We start from the raw sequence: 24,546 nt of genomic DNA, 5'->3' as shown, positions 1-24,546 counted from the left end.
TTCTCATCTCTTAGAGAAGAGGGCTTAGTTGCGGACCCTCCTATCTAGGTCCCTGGAAGTTTTTCCCAGATGTCAGTAGGAGCAGGACCAACCTATGTGGGAGATTACTCGTAATACTGGTCCAGATTTGATTCTTAGCTATCTTGTGGGGGGTGTGATTGGACCCTCTTATGAACACTGTCAGGTCTTAGGTTGTTCATGCTGGGGGTCCACTATCTACCTGTAAATCCAAATGCAATGTGGTCCCATCTTAGGCCCTTGGTGGAACAGTGTTCCATGTCCTCTCCATGGGTAAGTGGAATTCTCCTTGCCCATTTAGGTGGGCAGTGGAAAAGACTGTTTGTAAATCCAGACCGGATCAGTTCTGGACCTTGGGTGGAGTATGGAATGAATGATCCCATCAATCCAAGCCTGGGATATTTCCTTTTGGACTTTTTCAGGTTGATCAGAAAGATTGTCCATTATGTATATATATATTGTGGTCCATCTGCCTTTTCCATCAACGGGGGATATGGGTACCATAAATGGGTGCCCCTTAAATCCAGCCCTGAGTCATGGAACCTCGGCTGCATGGTTGGGGCTGGCCCATCATACTTACATGTGTAATATTCCATCCTTTTCACTTTTCTGTAGTTTTGGGTGTAGAGCATACCTGTTCTGGATGTAATGCGGTTTTCCCTGCTTGGATACCATCTCTCATGGTACACCTTTGTTCTATGCAGATGCTTTCTGTATGAACTATGCCCTCACCGGCCCTTCTGCCTTCTCAATGTGGGATTCTAGCTATAAGTGTCAGTGGAGATATGTATGTTTTGGAAGTTATCATTTTCTTAATATGAAAATGTATTTCCAAACATACTTACCTCCACTGAAACTCTTCCTCCCGACTAAGAACCAGTGTTAGTGACCGGGATGGGGTAAGTCTAAAGTAATTGATTATATTATTGACATACAGTGCTTGTATACAGTACCCACATAAAGAGCATGTAAGGGCTGGTGTAAAGTTTTGCAAGTTAGATTTTGCTGAGGGCAGTTATGTGGGGTATAAAGACTGGAGCAAGTGAACATGATGTTTATATGGCAAAGATGAAGAGAAATAGCTATATTGAAAAACATGGTGCTTTCTGAAATTCATTTTGGCACAAGCTTTATTTTTACAGTAAAATAATAGTTTAATATATAATTCTGTTATAAAGAAAACTACTATGCATTTTAATATGTCATGTCAAAAACACTTTCTATATAATGCTTTTTTACAGTTATATTACCAATTTGAAGATAAAAAAAGAAATTCACTTATTTTTTTGTATAATAAGTCTATTCATTTCCTACAGACTTTCAGGATACTGCTGATGTGTTACAGCTGTAATGTATCATATTTCTGATAATTTAGGTGGATTAGTGGCATTACAGTTACCAGTTGGATAAAATAATAGGGATGTGCAGTCCATATTGGCTATCCACATGTACAGTTGGAACAGCTCCCCCTTTCAGAAGCATTTGATTATATCTCTATAGGCCCTAGAAATCTCAGGAATTGTCATCCAAATTGGCACTCAGGATTTATCTGTCTTATTCCAGGCAATTTCTTGTGTAGAAAGTGCCAGCTGCTGTGTCTTCTTGCTAGTTATCCAAATTTTTGCATGGTAGACTATTCATTGAGTATATTGAAGCAGGACATCCTAAAATATAATATTGTATTGCTCATCCCTGACATAATGAAGCACTACATGATCATTGATCATAAAGTGTATAAAATTAAAATATATGTCTCACCTAAGTGTTTAGTAGTTTTTCCATAGCTCAAACTTTGTTGCACAAGACATCCATTCTTGCCTCATTAACAGATTGGAGAAGACTGATTTTGTCATAAGCAACAACACTTAGTCTCTTAAACTTCTGGAAGTGATGGGAGTCTATAAATCAGCTCAATAGGGTGGCAGGCCAGGTACACAAATGTCTTTGTGACCTCTTCATAGGATTGCAAGGCTGATTTTTATGATTTTACCTTAGAAAGTTGATGAACAAGAACTTAAAAATTATATACCATTAAAATATAGATTATTAACTACATTTTCATGCTATATTTATAAGCTTTTATTGTGAGTATAATCAAATAATCTGCAAAATCACAACAAATTCAACTTAATGTTTATGTATGTATATCATTATGACAAAATATAAAATGACTCCAAGTTTGTTAAAGGTCTTGTAAATTACTTGTTTAATTGAATTTGCAGCAGAAATTAAACAGTACCTGAACAGTCACAATATAAACCCATGTTAGAATTTCAATTTTCTTATTCCTTGTGTTCTTTGTTTTGTATTCTGAGGAGAGCAATTTATAGTTTTTCTTGTATTAATTGAAATGAAGGAATGGAGTATCTCTCAACTTTTCCCACCTTCCTTACATATACCTTCTACTTGTGATTTCCTTTCTTCTCCTCAACCAGTTCATACGGCAAATGGCATTTTCTTCGGGTTTAAATTTGCCCCCACTATTTTATGCCTTGTCATCCCTGCTTTACCAGGTAACACATAGTATTTACTGTTTAGATATAGTCTATTCATCCTTATTACTTAGTTCCAATAGAATACCTTACCTCTTCTTACATAATAGCTTTTCTCATTCAGTGCTGCCGTCTGTTTGCACAATTTTGCTTGTCACTAGCCTTGATACTCCCACCTACCCCATGTTTACACATGGTACATCTGCATTATAGCATGCAAATAAGCATGTGACAACCCTCCACCAGTAGGAGTGTGAAACATCCTCTGAGTACAATTGATTCCCTCTATACTGTAGAGCCCAATCTTCATTTTTCAATTTTGTATACTAGTGTGCAGATGTCACTAATTTTGTTTGTGTTTGATTTTTTAAATTTTGGTTTAATTTGAAATTTTCCACTCTAATTTCTAACTTGTGAATTCACAATTTCATGTTACAACAACTACTGTCGTTACTACTGCCACTGAACACAACCTGCAGTTTCTGTGGCTATGGGCTCCACTCTTTCTGCTGAAGAGGTTTCAGTCTTAGTTCACCATGTGTTGGAGTTTGTCATGTGGTTTACTGTGTCTCCTGACACTAGACATGCCATTTCCTGGTGAACTTGGTCAAGACAGCGATTTGTATAGCCAGTTCCCATCTTCCTTTTTTGCTGTGGAATCCCAGGATTACACCTGTTGCCACTTCCACACCTCCCTCCATTTTATAATTCCTCACCTTCTCTCCTGCAAGTCACCTCTTCCTCAGATTATCTGTTTTTCCTACCCTCTCCAAATATCAGGGTCCATGCTGATCAGTTCAAAGCACAATTACTTTCTGGAGTCAGCATAATTCGTCCCTCTCATTCCTCTGATTCTTACCCATTGACATATAATTGTTAGGCCTTCCATTTCTAGACTCACTGAACTTTGAATTTTTGATCCTGGTGGGGGCATTTGGCCCTGATATTATGTTATCTCTTCTCTATCCATCTACTTTCCAAAGTTATCCATCATTCCCATGAGGGTTTTTTTTAGCAGACACCTCTTTTCCATGGGTGACTAGCTTTTTTGTTCTGGTGTGGTTGGGGGCATATTTGGCTGGGTTTGTTCACCTGTGGAGTGCTTTCACCATGCATCCTTTAGTGTTTCAAGTGTTATGTGGAGGGATCTACCTTCTTTTTTCTGAACCCCGCTCATTTATCTCCACATTCCATTCCCCTTCATTCTTCCTCAGGATTCAGTTTCCTGCCAGCATATATCCAAAGCAGTTCAGGATCTCCTTCACAAACATGCTGTTGTACTTATCACTCATCTTTCTCCGAGTTTCATTTCCCAGTTGTTCATAATTCACAGATAGTCTGTGGACTAGCATCCTGTCATTGATTTCTCCAGTCTCAACTGTATCATCAACCTTTCTTGTTTTCACCATGGAATCTTTCTTCACTCTTCAGTGGGTGTTTACTCTGGGTCTTATGATGCCACCTTTAGATGTCTTGGATGCTTACATTCATATCCCTATTTCCCCAGCTTTCAGATATTGCCTTTGTTTTGTTCAATTAGATTGAGTATATTAATTCCACTCTCTACCATTTGGTCTGATGACTTCTGCACCCTACATATTTTGTCAGGTGGTCAAGGCCTTTGCTCGTCTTCTTTATCACAGTCTAAGGTTTCACCATTATATGGACAACTTCCTGATTTTAGCTCCATCAGTACCAACATCTCACACTCACACCCATTTACTTCTTCAGAAGACTGCTCATGTGGGTTGGTTGGTCAAGTTCTGACCCAATACCTCATCCCTTTGGAAGTATTCTTCTACTCCTATTTCAGTCTGTCCCAGTGTTTTCTCCTCCAGTTGAGATTATTAGAGCTCTTGAGTTCTCAATCCTCTCCTTCTTTTATTGCTTGCAGGGTTGTATCTCTTTTGGGGACTTGGACTTCCATGGAAATTGTTATTCCCTTGGGTTGTGCTAACGTGAATTCTTCAGCATTGGAATTGGTTGCCTTCAGACTGAGAGAGTTCAAGAGAAGGCATGATGAGAACTAGGGAGTCAGGACTGGATATAGGCAGATAGGAGTTTGAAAAATAAATAGGGTAGCCACAATGGACTAAGGCGCCTTTTGTTGTCCCTCAAATGTTATGTTAAAGATGGTTAAAGATTTGGTATGAAAGTCTCCATTTATCTTGTTTATGATAAGTCAGTAGACAGTGGGCAGATAAGATTAGAGAGTTGTTTCTATTACTCCTGTTTTAAAGAAGCTGATAAAGTGTTGCCCTAGAAATTACAGGTCAGTTAGTCTTACTTTTCTAGTGATAAAAGTTCGAGAGAGTCTGATAAAGAAAGCTTTACAGAATTGTTTAGTGAAGCAAGGTATCACAAAAAGAAAGCCGACAAGGATTCATCAATAAGAAATAGCGCCTTACTAATCTATTAACATTTTTTTTTGTATGTTGGTTGTTATCTAGATGATGGAAAGGGTGTAGATTTGGTGTATTAAGATTTTCAAAAAACTTTTGATCAGGTGGTACACAAAAATAACTAAGAAAATCACATTTATTCAAATTGGGAAAAGACAAATTGGATTGTTATTAAAATCATAAAAAATTCATTAAATTCTGAAAATGATAATCTTTTGATGTTTACCGTATATCTCAGGGAGTTAACCAATGCTATTAAAAAAGAATGTTATAAAACAAACTTTTGACCTCAGTTTGGAAGTTAAATTCATTACAAACTAGAACAAAACTTGTCTTCCTTTATTTCTAAACAGTACCCTAACTGAAAATCCTGTAGTTATGAAGTTGCATGAAAAAATTATGATTAATTTGACACAGGGGAAGAGAATTATATATAATAATAATAAGGTAATAAATGTAATCACCCTCTCTTTATTTTGAATACACAAATAAAATTTCTGCTTCAGTAAGGATGAAATTGTTCTTAATAGAAAGTTAGTTGTAAAGAAAAAAATCGGTAGCTATTCAGAATTATAAACCTATGTTGAATAAGTATCCAGTAACTCCTTCATATTCATTTAAAAATGTTATGCATGTTTAATTGTATTATTTGACTTTCCTCTGCTGAAGAAGTATCCGTGTTAATCTAACTGTACCAGGCAATGCCAGGTGAACACTGGCAAAACTTCATTTTAAGAATAATTTGTTTTTAATTATTCCAGTTTTTAGTGGAATAATTTTTTTAAATTGAAACTCGGGAATCCTTTTATTTATATATTTTGTTGTTTTTCTGTCAAAAAATTCATTGGTGATAATTTTTTAAAAGGACCAAACAAGCTCTGAAGATATATGTATGACTATGAATTCTTAGATTTCTTGTAATTGGTACTTCCTAGAGTTGGCACAGCCTTACAGTTAGTTAACAATTGAAAAAATTTAAAGAAATGTACCATCATGAAGAAATTAGTTAGATTTTTATATTTCAACTTTTCAGTGCTAGGAATTTCTAAAGTTATGAATACTAAGTCAAATTCTCTGGTAGGGAAATGTTTTACAGCTTTTTTAGAAAGCATAAGCCAAATTTATAGTCAACTTTTATATGATTCTATAATTTTTTTAAAGATGTGTATTTTTAAACTAGCTTTGTCTTATACTTTACATGAACTAACCTGATGCTGCATTATAGAGGAGATTATTCGACGAAAGCTCCTGGTTGATGGTGATGGGATGGGAGATGATATGCGTATTAATCGAGCTTTGAAAACTTTTCTGAAATGGTGCTTTTCAAAGGATGAATCTGAAGAACACAGGTAACACTGTCCTCATACAATTAATGATTAAATTTCTATTTATTGATATCTGTATTGTATTAAAACTTTTTTGAATTTCTAATTTATGTTTTTTCACCCATGATAACGTTTTTTGGGGATTTTTCTTCATGTTTACATGTACAGTGTACATCAAAATTGTTTTTAACAAAACTTAAGATAATTACTTTAGGCAATAAGTGATTTCTCGTACGATCTCTTATCTCTATTGGCACAAATTTTCACACACCACTAGCCTTGATATTCCCACTTACCCTCACATATGTTAATGAGAGATATCTGTATACTACCATGCAAAGTATTTTGCAGCAGCCCTGCAACACTACCCTATCGTAATTAGTGTCCCCTCTAATCTTACAACTGTTAACCACTTCCCAATTGACAGTCTTATTGTACATATATGTTTTTCAGTGATAGTTTGATTGACTTATGCAAAAGATTTTCTTTTCTTGTTTTTCAGGCCTTTTAACTTCTTTTCTAAATCAGTTACTTTTATTGTTTAATGTTATGTTAATTCTGGTCGAAAGTTATGAATTATGTTGTTATTTTTTTTCTCTCTTCCCTTCTGCTTCACTTCTGAGAGGTTTGTAGTCACAGTTTCAGGTGGTCACGACTACAACTGCTGTTGCTTCTGCATTGGACTTCTTGATCACGGGGTCGGAATTGAGGTTATTGGGACATGCAGTGATGGCTCTGGTGCATCAGGAATTGGTCAATTTCATGCTACAATCAGAACACTCTGAGGATTGCCCTATCATACCTGTTCAAGGTCTGACTGACTGGGGAGAATTGGATTGAGGCAGCCTTTTTCCTACTCCTAAATGTCCCTTACAGTCATGTGTCCTTTCGAAGGAATTTCCCAGGCCTTCTTTGCCTTTTGTGGAGTTGATTACTCAGGTATTTTATGTTCTGCCATTTTCTGCTGTTTTCTATGGCTTCACCCTTGCCATTCTCAGGAATGAGCTATTGGGTTGATATTTATTGTTTCCTTCTTCCCTGAATATTGGTGCTCATGCAAGTCAGTTGGGGCAGCAAATGCATTCGGGGATCAGTATGCCTCAACCCCCCCCCCATGTACTATGGACATTTTTGCTTTTGCTTATCATCATTCTAACTTCACTTATTTAGTCTCGCAGCATTTGGAGTCTCTTATCCCTTTTGTGGGGTTTGGACCCTAATTTGTTGTTTCCCTTGCTGGCTCTGGCTTCGTAAACTCTCCACCATTACCCTGTCAGGCATTGTTTTGGGGGCATTCAGCCTCAGTGATTATGTTCTTGGGTCAAGGCCTATGGGAGCCAACCTCCTTCATTTTACCATATTTGGAGATCCTTTGTTGTGGATACTTGTTCTCTGAGAGTTGTCTCAGAAGGTCTTGTCCTCCAATTCTTTTCATGGGATCCTTTCATGTCAATGTTTTTCAGAGGTGGTTTGGGACTTACTTTGTAAGTGTGCCATCAGTTGAAGTGGTCCTTCTTCTGGGTTTTCTTCTTGTCTGTTTATCGTTCCCCACAAGATAGGGGATTGGTGCCTGGTCATCAGTTTATCATCTCTGAACCACTTCTTAGTCCTTCCCAAATTCACCATGGAGTCATCTTTAGCTCTTCCTTAGAGTTTTTCTCTTGCTTTCTGGATCAAGAAAGTTGATGTCAGATGCATACATCCATCTACCCATATCCCATGCATCTACTTCGTATCTTTTCTTTACTCATCAGGTGTGTGTGTTTCACTTTTGGACGCTTCCATTCGGACTTGCCTCTGCACCCTATAATTTCTATCGGATTGTCCAGGCAGTTACCCACCTAATTCATGCCAGGGTTTTTGTTTCCACCAATATATGGTTGGCAGGCTACTTCGGGCTTCCTTACATGAACAATCTGCACTACCATCTCAATTTCTTCTCCAAGAAGTTGCCAGGGTATGTTAGCTTGTCAAGATAAAGAAGTATTTTCTTACACCCACAAATGAATTTGGTTCACCTTGGGTTGTTTTTAAACTCCATCAGTTGGGCCCAACCTTCTCTCCTTCAGTTTTGTATTATGGAACATCTCGTATGTAGCATCTCCACCTCTCTTCTCCAACTGCATGATAGGTTCTCTCTTTTGGGGACATGGATTTCTCTGGAAGCCCTCATTCCTCTTTTTTGCACCCACATTCATCATTTTCAGTGGATTTTGTTATACCAATGTAGCCTTGTTGAGGATTCCTTAGATGCCCCTCTCACCCTTCCCCCTTCCTTCCAGACTAATTCTGCCTGTGGTTGGATGAGGACAACACTACTGTGGGAGTTCCTCTTCTCCCTCTTTAGCCAAAAGGTCACCTTTTTATGGGTGTTTCTTTTTCTGGTTGGGGTATATCTCAACACTTGGGAGGTTTTGGAGAGATGGACTCTTTACGAGTCCTCTCTCCACATCAATATTGGAGCTCCTTTCAGTTCATCGAGATTTACTTTACTTCCTTTAGGCTCTTTGGGACCAATTGATGATGGTACACTCCAATAATTTTACAGTAGTCTCGTACATTTCTAGGCTAGGGGGTACTCGGTCGATATTGGGCCCACATGTAAAGGTTAGGCCGAAGATAACAAAAATAAATAAAAAATAAAATAAAACATAATAATAATAATAAAAACAAAAATAAACGAAAATTTTGCTTAGATTTTTTTCTCTGTATCATGTCTTTTGTTAATTTGTCTCACCCCAAATCCATCTGAATAGATGCACAAAAACATAACATAATATTTAAAAGTATATGTTAGTTTTTTTCACTTTGAGTTCCCCCCCCTATAACTCCCAGCTCAAATTCTCGACAAAATTCCACTATATGGAATCTGGCATCATTTGTGCTCAATTACAGCTGCCCAAATTAATTTTCTGCATCACCCTCTGGGAACTTGTAGTCATTCTCTGCATAGGTGTTGCTTATTTGTTGATGGTATACATGTAGATTACAGTGCATTGACTTTATTCAACAAAACATTAATCTGAACAATGGTCTCCATAAAGTTACTCAAACCTGTTATACATTCACCTGGTTTCTTCATTAAATTAAAATTTTTTTTTAAGAGTTGCATATTAGAATGGGGCCTGGCATGGCCTTATGCTTAGGGCATTGGACTTGCAATCTCAGGGTCACGAGTTTGAATCCTAATCACCAAACATGCTCCTCCTATATGGTTGCCTTCTGGATCAACCACCTTGGTTAATAAAGACTCCTGGCTTACAAAAATACCAGCTGACCCCAGACTAGTTGGGAGTAGGGTCATAAAGGAAAAGAAAAACTTGGGTGGGTATATAAATTAAAACATGACTACTAGCCCTTCTGAAATTTTAAATATTTTCACTCTCATCCTACAGAAAGTTTAACTTATGCTTCATTTATGAGGATAAACTAATCAAAACTATTGCCAGTGAAAGGATTGTTGTTTATACCCTTCCATAGCCTGTATAGTATATCTTTATCCATTCAAGTGTTTTGGATGTAGTTAAAATCTTCCATGTAAACTTGATGTACAAAAATTTTAAACATAAATTAATCTACCTTAGATAAATATTACATACTACAATAGCTATTCCTTAGAAGCTTGTACCTGCTTGACACTATTCCTACATCTGCTACTTGAATATGTTTACATGTAATAATCATTCACATAGGTGAGAATTGTGGGAATGCTATACAATAATCCTGGTATGATTTCAAAGGGTGGTATTTCAATATCCTTTCTTTTTATGTGGATGTTTTAAGAAGTCTTCTGTTCACCCGATCAGTCAGTCGCAGTCACTTAATGAATTAAAAGTGGACTAATAAACTATTGTTCTATTCATTCACTTGTATTATTTGTTTTTCCCTTGCTATCCAAGTTCATTTTATTTTCTGCTTAACATTTCTGGAACCTGTGTTTTGCATATATTTGTAACTACCTGAATGCCACAAATCAGTTATCAAGTTATATTATGGTAATATAATCAAACGATTTGTTTATTGAGGAGTTTATTTTGAACGTGCTTTTTTTGTTTTTTTTTATTGCTGTTTAACTCTCTGTCGCCATAAAGTTTGTTAAACATGATCAATATGGAAGGAAAATTTTTAACACCAGACAGAACTCAGGGTAAATAAGAGGGAGCCATGAGCATGAAGAGGCCAAGAGCTTTTTCTAGCAGTGGTGATAGCTATGTGTATGTTCTCAATTCATCATTGGGACCAAAAAGTTAACAGCCAAATTGGGAAATCCCAGGCTAATGTTATGAGATATTTAATGGTTACTTCTTTTATATTGAAACAAATGGTGGCAGTTTCAGTTTTCGAGACTTGCTGAGAGTGGTCTCTATGGGATTCCAAGTGCATGTTAATTAGCTCAGGCTTCACAAAATGCTGGTTAGAATCAGCCGTGGCTAAGGAGAGTGGTGAAATGTACGTAGTGGTTGAAGTTCCCCCTAAAATCACATCTAAGTAATATAGTTTGAACAGAATACATTTAATTAGCTATGCTCATTACTAAGTATATTTTTAGTTCTGACTCTATGTAGCTATATTGCTTTTATCAAACGTTAATATCAATACAACTCCAGAAAATAACTTTAATGTAACTATTTTAGCACACTTTGTTTTTGATGGGCTTACAGTGTCACAGACTACAAGTGCTGTCGGATGTTTGAATAACAATAAATGGAAATAACAGACATATAAAAACATCAACAGTTGTACTAAGAAATCAGACTCATGCAAGAACAATAGAAAGTTAAGCTTAGATAATATAATATAATGCTTAAGGTAAGTACTTTAGAGTAATTCATGAAACCCATTAATTTCAAACAATATATACAGATGAGTATGGTAATTCATTTGCTTCACAAAAAATGAGTGAATAAAAATGGAGAAATAACAGGATTATAAATGTGTATTTAAGGAATTAATCTTGTTACCAAACTCAAAAATATAAGAGTACATTATAAATTTGTAAATAATGCATATCTAAAATATAAAATTATCTTAAAATTTAAAAAGCACAGCCATAAACAAGTGTTTTGTAACGATGTTTTTGAGAATACCCATAGTTCAAATAAACTTGTAAAGGTTTGCATTGCAGTTTTAGAGCAAAAGAATGTAAATAGAAAACTTTTATGGTAAATGAAAAGTTCTTAACAGTTATTTAAGTTTTTCAGAAAGGTCAGGCATTATTTCTCTCTATTATAGCCCATTTGATGTAAATCGAGAGATTCTTTTATCTTCCTTTTTCGAAAACTACCACATTTGGCTAAGAACTTAATATTAAAGTGTCTGTGTGTCAATTAGATATTGGCAGTTACTAGAATTTGCTAATTGATTATTCATTGGGCTCAAACTGTCCTTTGTTACTGTGATAGACAACTTTAAGTTTAATCCTAAGCTGTTGAACATGAAAATGTATCGTATATGCAATGTAGTAGGAAACCTGTAACAAACTGAAAATACGTGTAATACGACTCCATGGATTTCTCCCTAAATTTTTACAAGTCTACAAAAAATGTATAAACTAACTCTTCATTAAAAATAATTGTCTTTAGATAAAACTAGCACAAGAACTCTAGCAGGTTCTTCCTTGCGGTTTATTGCATCATAAATATGTTCGTATTGGACCTTATACTCATGGACTAACATGAGTAAGGCAGATAGGGATTGCTGCACATCCCTGGTGTTCCTTGAATTAATGGAATCAGAAATGTACTGCTTTTCAAAATAGGGTTTCATGGTCACCCATTGCACTTTCTCCAGTGATGCATTCATTTAGACTCTCCAATGTGTTTTATTTCCCTTCTTCTAACTGCTGGGATGGTGGACCATAGAAAAATGCCTCCGAGTGTGCCCAATTAAACTCTGTTAAAAATAAGGTGGTGGTGTTCTTCCTATGTAGAAGGTATGAGTATCCTCCTGCCACAGGTCTGATATTATACACCAGATGCTGCAGATTTGGACTGGATCTTTTCATCTAATTTGCAGTTCACCCCTCCAGATGGGAACCCTCGATCTGACTGCTGCCTGGACATTGGTCCCTAGGTGACAAGTTTTGGTTTGAGCTAGACCACTGGGCTGGGAACTTCATCCTACTGCAGACTGGATGTTTCTTTCCCTATGCTGTTTGGCTTTGGGCTGGAATTGACCCTACACATTGCATTTTTGCTTTCCTGTCTTCATCCGGAAGTACATTCACAAGGTGTATTACTATAGGTTGTGCTGGATTTGCACACATGATGGTTTAGGTTCTTGGAACAGAGTATCCTCTTCATTTGCAATTTCTAGGCCTAAGGTGAATGGTTAAGGGCCCTCCTCCTCCCATGGGCCAGTCCAGTCACTCCTGATCTACCCTTACCACCCTACACATATTTCTATTCCTTCAGATTTGAAATTAATATCTTGTTTTGTGTTTTTTGTGACACAAAACATATTGACTCCACATGGGTAATGAGTATACCTGGTTCACATGTGGAGCAGTCTCTCACAAGTGTTTCTTCTACATAAGTAGGGCACACTTAGTGGGTGCTCTTAATATTATTTTGAAGGGTGCTCACCTAGATACCTTTCCACTGGTCTCTCTACTAGATCAATGTGGGATTACAGCTGTAACTGTGATTAGAGGTAAGTAATTGTTAATATTTTGTTTCACTGAAATATATATTTCTGATAAATACTCACCTTCTCTCACACTTTCCACCCATCCTTTTCACTTCCGGTGTCAATATCTCAAAATGAAGGTTAGGTTCAACTGCATAGAGGAAGTCAGCTGCGATAGAAGGGTGTGTCTCACTCCCATTGGTGGAGGATTGTTGCTTGCTCATTTGCAGGCTATAATGCAGTTGAACATGGTATACATGTGAAGTTAGGTGGATGTTTCAAGGCTAGTGACAAGCCACAGGGGGAATACTATATTATAGTTTCTTCAGAATCAAACTCAACTAAGATAGCATGGTATGAGTGGTTTAAGCTTTAAAAAATTTTCAGATAATAATTCTGAACATGTACTAAATGATAGACACATTACTCTACTATCAGATTTATCATATTAATCTATTTGTGACCCCACACAATTAAAGCCTCTTCTCAAGCAAAATCCCACATAACTAATTCACAAATATAGTAACAGTAGGCAAGTTGTGATTTTGATAATTACAATGTTTTGACCCATAGTGTTGAGTCATAATCAGGTAAGAGTTACATTAAAAAAGCTGCTATAATTGTATGTTTAAAATAAGTATTCAGTTCAGTAGGTTTCTCACTAAACATTAAAGTCTAACTTGACAGAATGAGCCTTGTTGTTGTGAATGACAGTTATGACCTGTTTTGAACATAAAGCTACTTTTACTGCCTTTGCCCATGTTCATATTCTTCTGGTGTTCCAAGCATTTTGCTGTTGGATTACATCACATTGGTAATACATTTTCATTCTTCCTATTAATGGCTTTGCTGTCAAGCTGTGTTTTCTATCCTGCTTCCCATGAAGCAGAGCTTTTGCATGTACTGTTGTATGAGTACTAATTATCTATGTGAGTTCAATTACTATGTATCTGAAGCTGAACAAGCTGCTCACTGTAAATAGCTAGGCATTAAAATGTGATGGTGTAATGAATTTATTATTATATATTCATTTTAATATCAATATTTGTTAGATTAAGTTTATATTTTAAAACATGCATAGCTTATAGTGTTAAATATGTATTGCGAAACTCCCGCCTATTCTTCAAAGTTGTAGAAGATTCTCAATAATAACAATCAATAATATATGTATATATGTAAATGTTTAAATTTAGCTCAGTATTGTTACGTAAAACTGAAATTTCTAGAAAGCCTCTACACGCCTATAAATATAACCAACTCGCAGTGCCGAAAGAGAGTATGTATTATTAGTTTGCTATAGTCAGTGTGCTATAAACTTTGGAAGCTATAACTGTGATTGTTATAACACTTACCATTCAGAATACTTAAGATATTTGACCAGGAGCACTTACAAAGTTCAAACATTACAAATCATTTAACCTCAGTGGATTCTCACCAGACATTATTGTATAATTGTATAACTGAACTAGAAGTCCATGATTGCATGCACCTAAAGTGTCATCAGTAAATCTGAAATAATTTGAAATAACTGCACATCAGAATGTATTGAAGAGCATTCTTGATGAGTTCTATGGTAATTTAGTTTGTGTTGAAAAAAAAAAGTTACCTCCATAACAGCATTTATGTCTTCCTGCATAGCAAAGACATCAAAGGTAAAGACATTTGTATTAAGACTATCATGAAACTTATCTCTATTTATATTAAGACTCAACTGACTTACCACCATTTGATATTGATTGACTTATCACTATTTAGTATTAATATTATGAAGTGACTTACTGCTATGTAGTATTAAGAATATTGAGTGATTTATCACTATGTAATATTAAGGCTATCGAGTGACTTATCATTCAGTATCATGACTATTGAGTGACTTATCATTCAGTATCATGACTATTGAGTGACTTATCATTCAGTATCATGACTATTGAGTGACTTATCATTCAGTATCATGACTATTGAGTGACTTGTCATTCAGTATCATGACTATTGAGTGACTTGTCATTCAGTATCATGACTATTGAGTGACTTGTCATTCAGTATCATGACTATTGAGTGACTTACTACCATTTAGTGTCAAGACTGTTGAGTGCTTTATCATTTAGTATCAAGACTCGAGTGACATATCGTCACTTAATATTAAGACTATCGAGTGCTTATTACTATTTAGCATCAAGACTCAAGTGACATACTGTCATTTAATATTAAGACTCGTGGATGACTTATTGCCATGTAGTATTTGTCAAAATAAAAAATATAATTATTCGCCAGTTGTCAGAATTTAAAGGCTTTTAGTTATATTTCTTAATAGTATAAATATATATAAACTTGATATTAAGACTATCGAGTGCTTATTACTATTTAGCATCAAGACTCAAGTGACATATTGTCATTTAATATTAAGACTATTGTGCTGACTTATCACTATTTAATATTAAGACTCTTGGATGACTTATTGCCATGTAGTATTTGTCAAAATAAAAAATATAATTATTTGCCGGTTGTCAGAATTTAAAGGCTTTTAGTTATATTTCTTAATAGTATAAATATATATTATGTTGTTGTTGTTGGGCTTAGGATTCTTCTACAGTTGGTGTCTGTGACTTGTTAACAATGAATAAACAGCACGCACTTCACCTGTTTTCAAAATAATATGTATATTCAGAACAAGTTTACGTATGTACAGTACGTTCTTCAACACTATAGATATTATGGGCATATCATAAATACTACTTTCCTTCTTGTCAAATATCCACTTAAGCCTATTTAATTACCTTAGTATTTCAGTTGACAAGCCAAACTATCTTCTCTATTTCTATCACACTAGTATTCTCTTGATTCACTTACAATTGTGGCACGAGTTACTGTAATCGTTTGGTCTTTTTTCTTTTGAAGATCCTCTGCTCCTTTTGTCAAAGTGCACTCAGGCTGATTCAATTAATTTAGAACCATGCTTTGATGGAATACAGTTATTTTTCTTATCCTATTTTCTACTGTTAGTTTCACTCTAACATATTAAATGTTAGGCCTATCACTTCAAAAGTAGTGAACTTCACACCAACTTTATTCTCTTTTGCTATTATCTGTCTGCTGCATTCCACTTATCTCATGCTATTTATATCTTTATCACTTAATAGTCTGTCTGCCTTCCATATTCTCAATGTCAATGAATTATTAACAAAACTTCCTACAGTTGTCTCTTTTAACTCTTATTATAACAAAAACTAAACAATAATAAAATATTCACTCACAGAAATAAATTAATTGCTAATATCTAAACCAAACAGTCTTTTACATCATGACAGTATAATTATCAATAGTCTTATCAATCAGTATTTAGTTTATTGAATGACTTATCACTATTTAATATTAAGACTGTGAAGTGACTTATTACCATTTAATATTAAGATTATTGAGTGATATGTAAGTTTTGAATGAAATCTTAAGTGCCTCTCCAATGTGTAGTAAAAAGATGTGAAGAAATCAGATAAAGTTTGTCAGATTTGTGTTCTTTTGGTAGTACACACATTTCAGATGCTTTATGATTAAAAGTCTTAAAGTTGTATAAAAAGTGAAGAGTGATAGCTGTTTTTCCTTCCATATTTCAAAGTATATAATCAAATAATGTTGGTTTTGTTAGGGCAGAAACTATTGTAAAATTTAAATGATTAACTTGTGTTCTTTCAGGGGAAATTTTATAGATAAACTTAACTGTTCAGAAGGTTTGGTAACATTACACAAACATTTCTTTTTTTTTACTTATCAAATTGTATTTAAAAGTGTTCAGAACCTACACTTGTTGAATTGTTAGATTTTATGGTTGGATTAATCTGTTTGTTATATTTCTCTAGCACTTTGACATATGAAAGGATTTTGATGTTGTTAACACAGTGCGAATTTGCCATGGTGAAATCACATCAAGTGTTGGCAATGAATCAGTCTGAAATGGAAAACTATGAACATTTATATCAACAAATAGGTGAGGATTTTGATGACAAAACTGATCTGGTTAAACTGCAATGTGCTTCACATATGATCTAGTTACTGTTGTAAATTCTTTTTCAAACAATTTCAGATTGACTAGTTTTAAATAAGTATGGGTTCTGTGAATGATGCATTTCTGAACCTCTAATTCCAAACTATTAATAAAGGAATTATTTACATATTCATTACAGACTTGTATTCTGTTAAGTGTTTTAATGCAGAGCTGCCACCTGTTGATAGTATAATTGTTTTAAACGAAGATATGTATTGAAACTAAGAGTTTGACATAATTGTTCTATTGCAAAAAAAACTTAAACCATAGATAATTTTTAAAATATTTTTTAATGTTTCAAAAGTACCAACTCGTATATTCTTGATTACTAGAAAAATTAGAATAGAAATTGTTTTGATCTCCGTAGTCATTACTGATGTAAATTTCTTTACAGAGAATCGAATCACAGAAGCTCAAAAGAAAATACAAGATTGTAAAGCAGAATTGATGGAGGCTAAACAACTCCGAAAAAACAAGCAAGGTTAGCTGTTTTTGTGTATGAAAATAACTAACATAATTGATAAATATTCTTTTTTATTATATTATTAAAGAATTTGAAGATCTTGAAATTTGAAAGAAAAATCAAAAGAGAGTAAAGATATTTTCTTGTTTTTTGTCCAGTTATTAAGACATTGATAAATGTCTTTATGTACTGTAGCTCGGGATAAAAAATGTTGTACAGACAGCTTCATTCAAATATGGACAAATCACTGTACTGTTGAAAAATATTTTTTTCCTGAAAGCTAGTTGCACTTGTTATTATTATTCTTTTGAAAGAATGTTTATGTGATTCTTTAAAAATATAAGTATCATGAGCATAGAAGTTAATTATCTGGGAATTTAATTCACCACATCTGAAAAGTACAAATATCCATGTTCAGTTGCTGTGCAAAAATTATATTAAAAATTAGGAAACTCTTTAGTTGAACTTAAAAATGACTAAATATTATTTTGAATCAAATTAAAAATAAGTAAGTAAAAACCAAATAAAATACAACATTAGTTATTTTATATACGTTTCTTTATTTTCTTCTAGAATATGATTCTTTAGCAAAAGTTATAGAGAAACAGCCTGACAGAAAAGTAACTCTTGCTAAGTTACAACAAGTTCAAACTGAAATTGAAAAACTTATAAAAACACGAGAAAATCTTGACCGAAAATTGGAGAAGAGAAGGAAACAGTTCCAAGTTCTACTCAGTGCAGTATATGAGTTGGAGCATTTTGCATCAGGTAGAGGTATAAGCCTAGTAGTCAAGTTTCTCAAAAAAGTAATAACCTTCATTTGTAATGGTAGAAGGTAGTAAAGGAATTTTTTCTGCCAGCTCATTTCAAGAGTTTCAAAAAAGAACTGATAGTTTGTGGTTTCTGTTCAAATATAAACATGTAATTCAAGTGTTAAGATCATGCTGTCACTAGTGCTACGTATGCTCTCAGTTTAGTAGATTATAAACAGTTCATTCAGTATGACTAGGCAAATTCTCACTGATGTAGACAACACAGTCAAGTTAAAATGTAGACTTGCCTTAATGTATATTATTAACCAACAAAATAGTTTTGACTCTGTGGCTTTATATCACTGTTGCACTTACCAATGTACATAGTTGCTTGCACAACACTTAACTGTATTTATGGCAATACTCTAATCAAAAGTTTCTTGATAAAATCTAATTATTGTTGAATCTTTTCTGAAAAGAAACATACATTACATCATTAATCTTACTAAGTTTGATCTTGATATACAGTACATGCTTTTAAGTCAGATTTAGCTGGAAAAGAATTTCTGAACAGTTTTCTATCAAGTACAAAATCAAGATGTTATATAATATCAGGTGTATGTTCCATAATCCCAAAATGATCTTTAGCTAGTGTTACAAGTTTCTGGAACTCATCCAAGCAAAGGAAGGTATTGCTTTTTGACCAAGATATTTATTACCTAATGAAAAACTTCCAATATAACCCTTAAACTGCAGACTGTAAGAAAACACCAAATGTATGAACTAGAAAATAACACTACTCCAACAGACTTCAAGATAGCACTCAATTTACACACTGAAAAAACTTACGAACATATCTATAGACTGGAAGGTAATGCTATATCCACAGTCTCCAAGATAGCACTCAATTTACACACTAAAAAAAACTTGTGAACAGATCTATTGACTGCAAGGTAATGCTATATCTACAGTCTCCAAGACAGCACTCAATTTACACACTAAAAAAACGTATGTGCAAACCTATAGACTGCAAGGTAATGCTATATCTAGTCTCCAAGATAGCACTCAATTTACGCGCTAAAAAAACGTGTGTGCAAACCTAATAGACTGCAAGGTAATGCTATATCTAGTCTCCAAGATAGCACTCAATTTACACACTAAAAAACTTATGTGCAAACCTATAGACTGCAAGGTAATGCTATATCTACAGTCACCAAGATAGCACTCAATTTACACACCAAAAAAACTTTTGTGCAAACCTATAGACTGCTAGGTAATGCTATATCTCCAGTCACCAAGATAGCACTCAATTTACGCACTAAAAAAACGTGTGGGCAAACTTATAGACTGCTAGGTAATGCTATATCTACAGTCACCAAGATAGCACTCAATTTACACACTAAAAAAACGTGTGGGCAAACCTATAGACTGCTAGGTAATGCTATATCTCCAGTCACCAAGATAGCACTCAATTTACACACTAAAAAAACGTGTGGGCAAACTTATAGACTGCTAGGTAATGCTATATCTCCAGTCACCAAGATAGCACTCAACTTACAGACTTCAAAATAACAGGTAATCTACAAACTGAGAAATAATGCTACATCTAGAAGCTGTGACATACATATATAATGCACTAAATTTAGACTACAAGACAGCATCAAATCTGTAGACTCTAAAATAATACTAAATCTACAGACTTTTGGGTAATTATAAAGCCACAGACCACAAGATAACTCACAAAATACAAACTAAAACAACACAAAGTCTAATGAGATTGTAAGATAACACTAAATCTAAAACTGTAAGATAATTCCAAATCTGGAGACTTGAAGATAACATTGAACCAATACTAAAGATAAGCATTTTACAAAACGTGATTGATAGAATCCACAGACTCAACTTGTATACCAGTTTCAAAATGCCTAAAAATTACAAGATAACAATATTATCTCTTGTATCATATATTACTGACAAGAAGTTTCATTCTGTACTTCTGTTGCATTTGTTGTGCATACTGTCATTGCGGAATACAATATCCTCTCCCCACCACTAACACATTTCTAATAAGATAATAATTTAATACAAATTTTTGGTAGTCTACAAACTATAGTTTAAACCTTGTTTTTTTTTTTTTTTTCATTAATGTTTTTTTTACATTATTTGGGTACCTGATTTTGGTGTTTTCAGATTATTATTTTTTTTACATTTAAAATAGATTTCCTGTATGATAAAATATTTTAATACTTAAAGGTGGAGAAGACAAAGAAGAAGAAGAAGAATGGGAAATGACCAAAGATGACATGGAAACTTCTTAGTGAATGTAGTTTTTTTTTTGCAACTGATGTATATAGAAGATTACAAAAAGATGGTGGATGGCTTATCTCAAAATATATTTTCTTTCATACAGTATTTGTTTCCAGATTGTCATAGTCATAATACAAAATAAAAATGTTTGCTTTAGAAACCTCAAACTTCTTACTGATGTATTGAGTTTTTGTATATTATGAACATAACTTTTTTTCTTTCTTTTTTTAATTCTTTAAGATGTTGCAAAAATAATGGTTGCCTGAAAAACAAGACAGTAACATTGATGGTGAGCACGTTACAACAAAGTTAACGGCACTTTTTTGTCAGATATAAGTACACTGAAGTTGAATGTGAGAAGTGTTTGCCATAACATTTACAATAGTTTCTCGTTCAAGAACAGCACAAAACATCAACTTTGGTATAGAGAAATATTCATTCTTTTACCCCCACATATTGCTAATGTTTTATCAAAAGAATATTTATTGTAAACCTATTATATAACATTAAAAATTCAACTAAGTTCCAGTGATAAATTATAAGGCTCTTTCTTGGAAAACGTAGAATGAAAATTGCAAAAATCTGGTATGATGTAACTAAAATTCCTAAAAATGTATGAGAAATGATGTTGAAAAATGCAAGACAGAATGTAGTTTTAACATATTAAAAAATATGGACAATAAGTAATGTTTGGTTGTTCAAGGTTATCCTTGTACACACACAGTTTTTCAGGAAATTATTGATTACTTTTCTTAATTCCTGTAAAGTCAATCACCCTATTATTAAAATAAAACTCTCTTAACTAGAGCCTAGCCTATCCTTTTTAAATCTTAAATTTTGTCTTATTGTGTTTAGAATATACCACAAAGAAATCAAAGGCCTTTATCATATTGGTCCCTTGGATAATCTTGTGAATTTCAATATCATCACCTGTTATCATTCCTTTTTCAAAAAGAATAAAATATCTCAAGCTATCCCTGTAAGATAACGTATGGGAATCATTCTAGTAACTTTCCTCTGATCAATATCTTTTCTTAGATGAGGAAACCAAAACTGTATATAGTTTCCAAGGGAGATCTAGTTACATTTTTTTTCACTTGTAATGAATGTCTATAAAAATATATACTAAAATTGTAAAAGTTTTACTACTAGTCACACAGCACCTATCTGACATATTATATGCTTGAGTGACTTATCCAGCATTCTGCCAAGATCTTTTTTCTTTAGTCACACTTATAAATGGGTTCCTGTCTATATTAAATATGTAATCAAAATTATGATAACCCAAATACATTACTTTGCACTTGGCATAACTAAAGATCCCCTGATGGGACAATAATATGATTTTAGACTTACAATACTAAAATCCATGGTTTAATTCCCCATAGTGATACAGAAGATAGCCCAGTTTTGTTTTGCTCTAAAAATAAAAGAACTAGTGTTTGTCTATCCTTACAGTTGATCCAAGTAATTCTGCAACTCCTCAACATCCTAGACACAGTTAGAAATACCCAAGAGTTTAATGTCATCAGAAACTAGTAATTTATTACATCCTTGTCAATATTTTTAATGTGAACAAGTACAGACAAAACATCCAATAATGAAGTCTAGTTACACAGTTGAATATACGTTAATACATAAGTTGAATACGTTATATTAAAATGATTGTGGATCCTCATCACATCATTAGAGTACATGTCATCATGTCTGGGTCATGATTCTTCTGACAATTGTGCATATTAATAATAGGCCAACAGTCTAGTTAACATTGGAAAAATCTGTGTTGTAAATTTGTAATTTCCAAAGCATGCCACTCCTCCTGGATTGTTTTCCACAATCTGTCGAGTGTAGGAGGACGATGGTTTCTCATTACCAATTTCAACAATTTAGCCACTTAGAAATCCATAAGTGATGTGCCTAGCAACTTGACTGGTATGTCTTCTTGTGGAATAGCATGAAGATCCATTTCATTTTCAAGCTACTTTAGGAATGTGACGGTTGAAAGCCTTATCTTGTTCAACCCATACACTGTTAATTCGTTTCCAGACGAAGATCCTTTTTAATAATGTTGCATACTGTTATCTGAACGTGGACAGCTTTTCTCTCTGTATGTATGTGCATTCTCACCTGTTACAAAACTCTCCGCTTTTCTTACAAACCTAGGGTACGATGTGACACAGGTCTCTTTCAGGATGGCCCTAGTGTTACAAGTTGATCCACATTCTTTTATTTGGCAACGCTATTTAAATACAAGTGAAATTTCCGTCTCAGAAATTTCAAATCCTCGATCTCAACTCATCTTTATGATCTGAATTTTTGAACATTTTGCGTTGAAAATGGTTGTTACATACTCTTTCCAATAGTGATCAGTTGTTGTTGTTGACATTATAGAAAACACTAAAAGTCAACATGCGTATTGAAAGTTATATTAATGTAATATTCTTAACCCTCTATATTTTTAAGTTTTCAAACACAAAGTGACTATAACGAGGATAAGATTGATTTATTCCCCCCTCCACAAAAAAAAAGTACCACAAACTTCCTTTTTTTGTGTGTGTACATCCTACTTAGTAACAGAAATGGAGAATTTCAATGTGCGATTTACCATAATAAAACTTTCACAGGCTTATGTTTTAATTTTGAAAGCTTCCTTCCGAATGTTTTTAAAGAAAATTTAGTTAACTGGTTCGCTGTGCTTATAAGACAGCTAGCTCATACAAAGCTATGCATGAATAATTCATTAACATCAAGGATTATTTATGCAAAAATATGTTGATATGTTCTGTGATGATTGACGGATATTTCTTACTTATTTAAATAAGCGAAGTTTCCATAAATTAAATCAAACTAATGTGTTTAAATATACCCTCTAGTTATTAGTTAACCATTTGTGAGTAAATATTTGTCAGTTATTAAGAATCAGTTCAAACAGGTTATCCAAAGGTATGCCCATGTATACAATTAAAATGTATGTTTAAATTTTCAACTGTCTTCTACTTTCTCTCTTTAAATCTAAAGACTGCATTCCAACATTATAGTCATTTTAAGAAGTATCTAAATTAGTTGTCTTTGCGGTCACAAAGGCCATATTGGTTGTACAAAAAGGAAACTATTAGCACGATTAAAAGAACACGCCAACTTCATATCACCCACTAAATATATTAAAACAAACCCTAAGAGAATATGACGTTGTCGTTCATCCTAATTTGTTTAGTATCCTTACTAAGGCCAATGGTGAGCGTATCCTCCGTATAAATGTGTTTTAATTCACAATTTGAGGCCTCAAACTAATGTAGTTAGTTTCGCTAAAAAGCTAACACAGCGGCTTTAAGATGTAGTATTTAATCGTACCCAAATTAAAGATCAATTGAAATAGGAATAAAAAGAAGACCTGTGATTCTTGTGGATCTTTACAACGACAGGCCCCACAGTTTCCTCTAATACACCCCCCCCCCCTCAACAAAACAAAAACTTGTCTTACAATGCTTCGAAAGTGCCCTTTTTTGTTTTGATGTCCTTTGCACATTACCATTTAAATGACTATTAGTAGAGAGAGAAGAAACGTACACTACTTTAGTCAACTTCCGTTGAATGGTTCACGTTGTTTCATAAACTGAAACTAATATATTGTTACGACAACGAAATTCACGTGACGCTGATAACACGTAATGAGTATCTAGAACGTTCGTGAAGACTCGAGTGTTTGCCAGGCGCCCTCTATTTCGTATATATAAGACCGGCGAGAAGTGACGGTATAGCTAGATAATTGCAGACGGGCAGAGATAGAGACGGGCAATTGAGTCAAGCGCGGTAGTGACAGTAACTAAAGTGCGTGAATCGTTCGTTGTGAATTATAGTGTGTGTTGAAGTTAAAGTGACTGTGGAAATTAAGTGTATTGCAAAGTTGAACTGAGAAACAATAAACTAGTTTTATTTAAGAAAAGACTTGTATCGCTGAAGTTTCTCGGAAAAAAAAATTCTACGAAAAATTAACAAACGAACATAGACGTAACAAATTGGTGACAGACAGTGAGACGGAAAATAAAAAGAAAAGAAGATGGAAACGAGAGGTGGTAAATCAAACTACAGCTTAGCAAATATGATGGCAGCAATACAAGAACAGC

The 24,546-nt window shown here is 34.1% G+C and overlaps 1 protein-coding gene across 2 annotated transcripts in view; it reads left to right on the top strand.

Annotated features, from left to right (window-relative positions):
* The window catches only part of LOC106460208 (THO complex subunit 7 homolog), a 26,679-nt gene extending 6,090 nt beyond the window's left edge, over positions 1 to 20,589 (top strand). Inside the window, exons 2-6 of one of the 2 annotated variants that reach the window (XM_013919892.2) lie at positions 6,138 to 6,261; positions 16,716 to 16,843; positions 17,295 to 17,381; positions 17,937 to 18,137; positions 20,369 to 20,589. In XM_013919892.2, coding sequence (XP_013775346.1) covers positions 6,138 to 6,261; positions 16,716 to 16,843; positions 17,295 to 17,381; positions 17,937 to 18,137; positions 20,369 to 20,433 — 605 coding nt within the window. In that variant the 3' untranslated portion in view covers positions 20,434 to 20,589. The remainder of the gene's footprint in view (positions 1 to 6,137; positions 6,262 to 16,715; positions 16,844 to 17,294; positions 17,382 to 17,936; positions 18,138 to 20,368) is intronic. The other variant, XM_013919893.2, reaches the window with a different exon arrangement.
* Positions 20,590 to 24,546: the final 3,957 nt, after the last annotated feature.

The sequence above is a fragment of the Limulus polyphemus genome, unplaced genomic scaffold, assembly GCF_000517525.1.
Source record: "Limulus polyphemus unplaced genomic scaffold, Limulus_polyphemus-2.1.2 Scaffold728, whole genome shotgun sequence".
Lineage (NCBI taxonomy): Eukaryota > Metazoa > Arthropoda > Merostomata > Xiphosura > Limulidae > Limulus > Limulus polyphemus.
The sequence above is the reverse complement of the archived record's forward strand: the minus strand, read 5'-3'. Positions and strand labels throughout refer to the sequence as shown.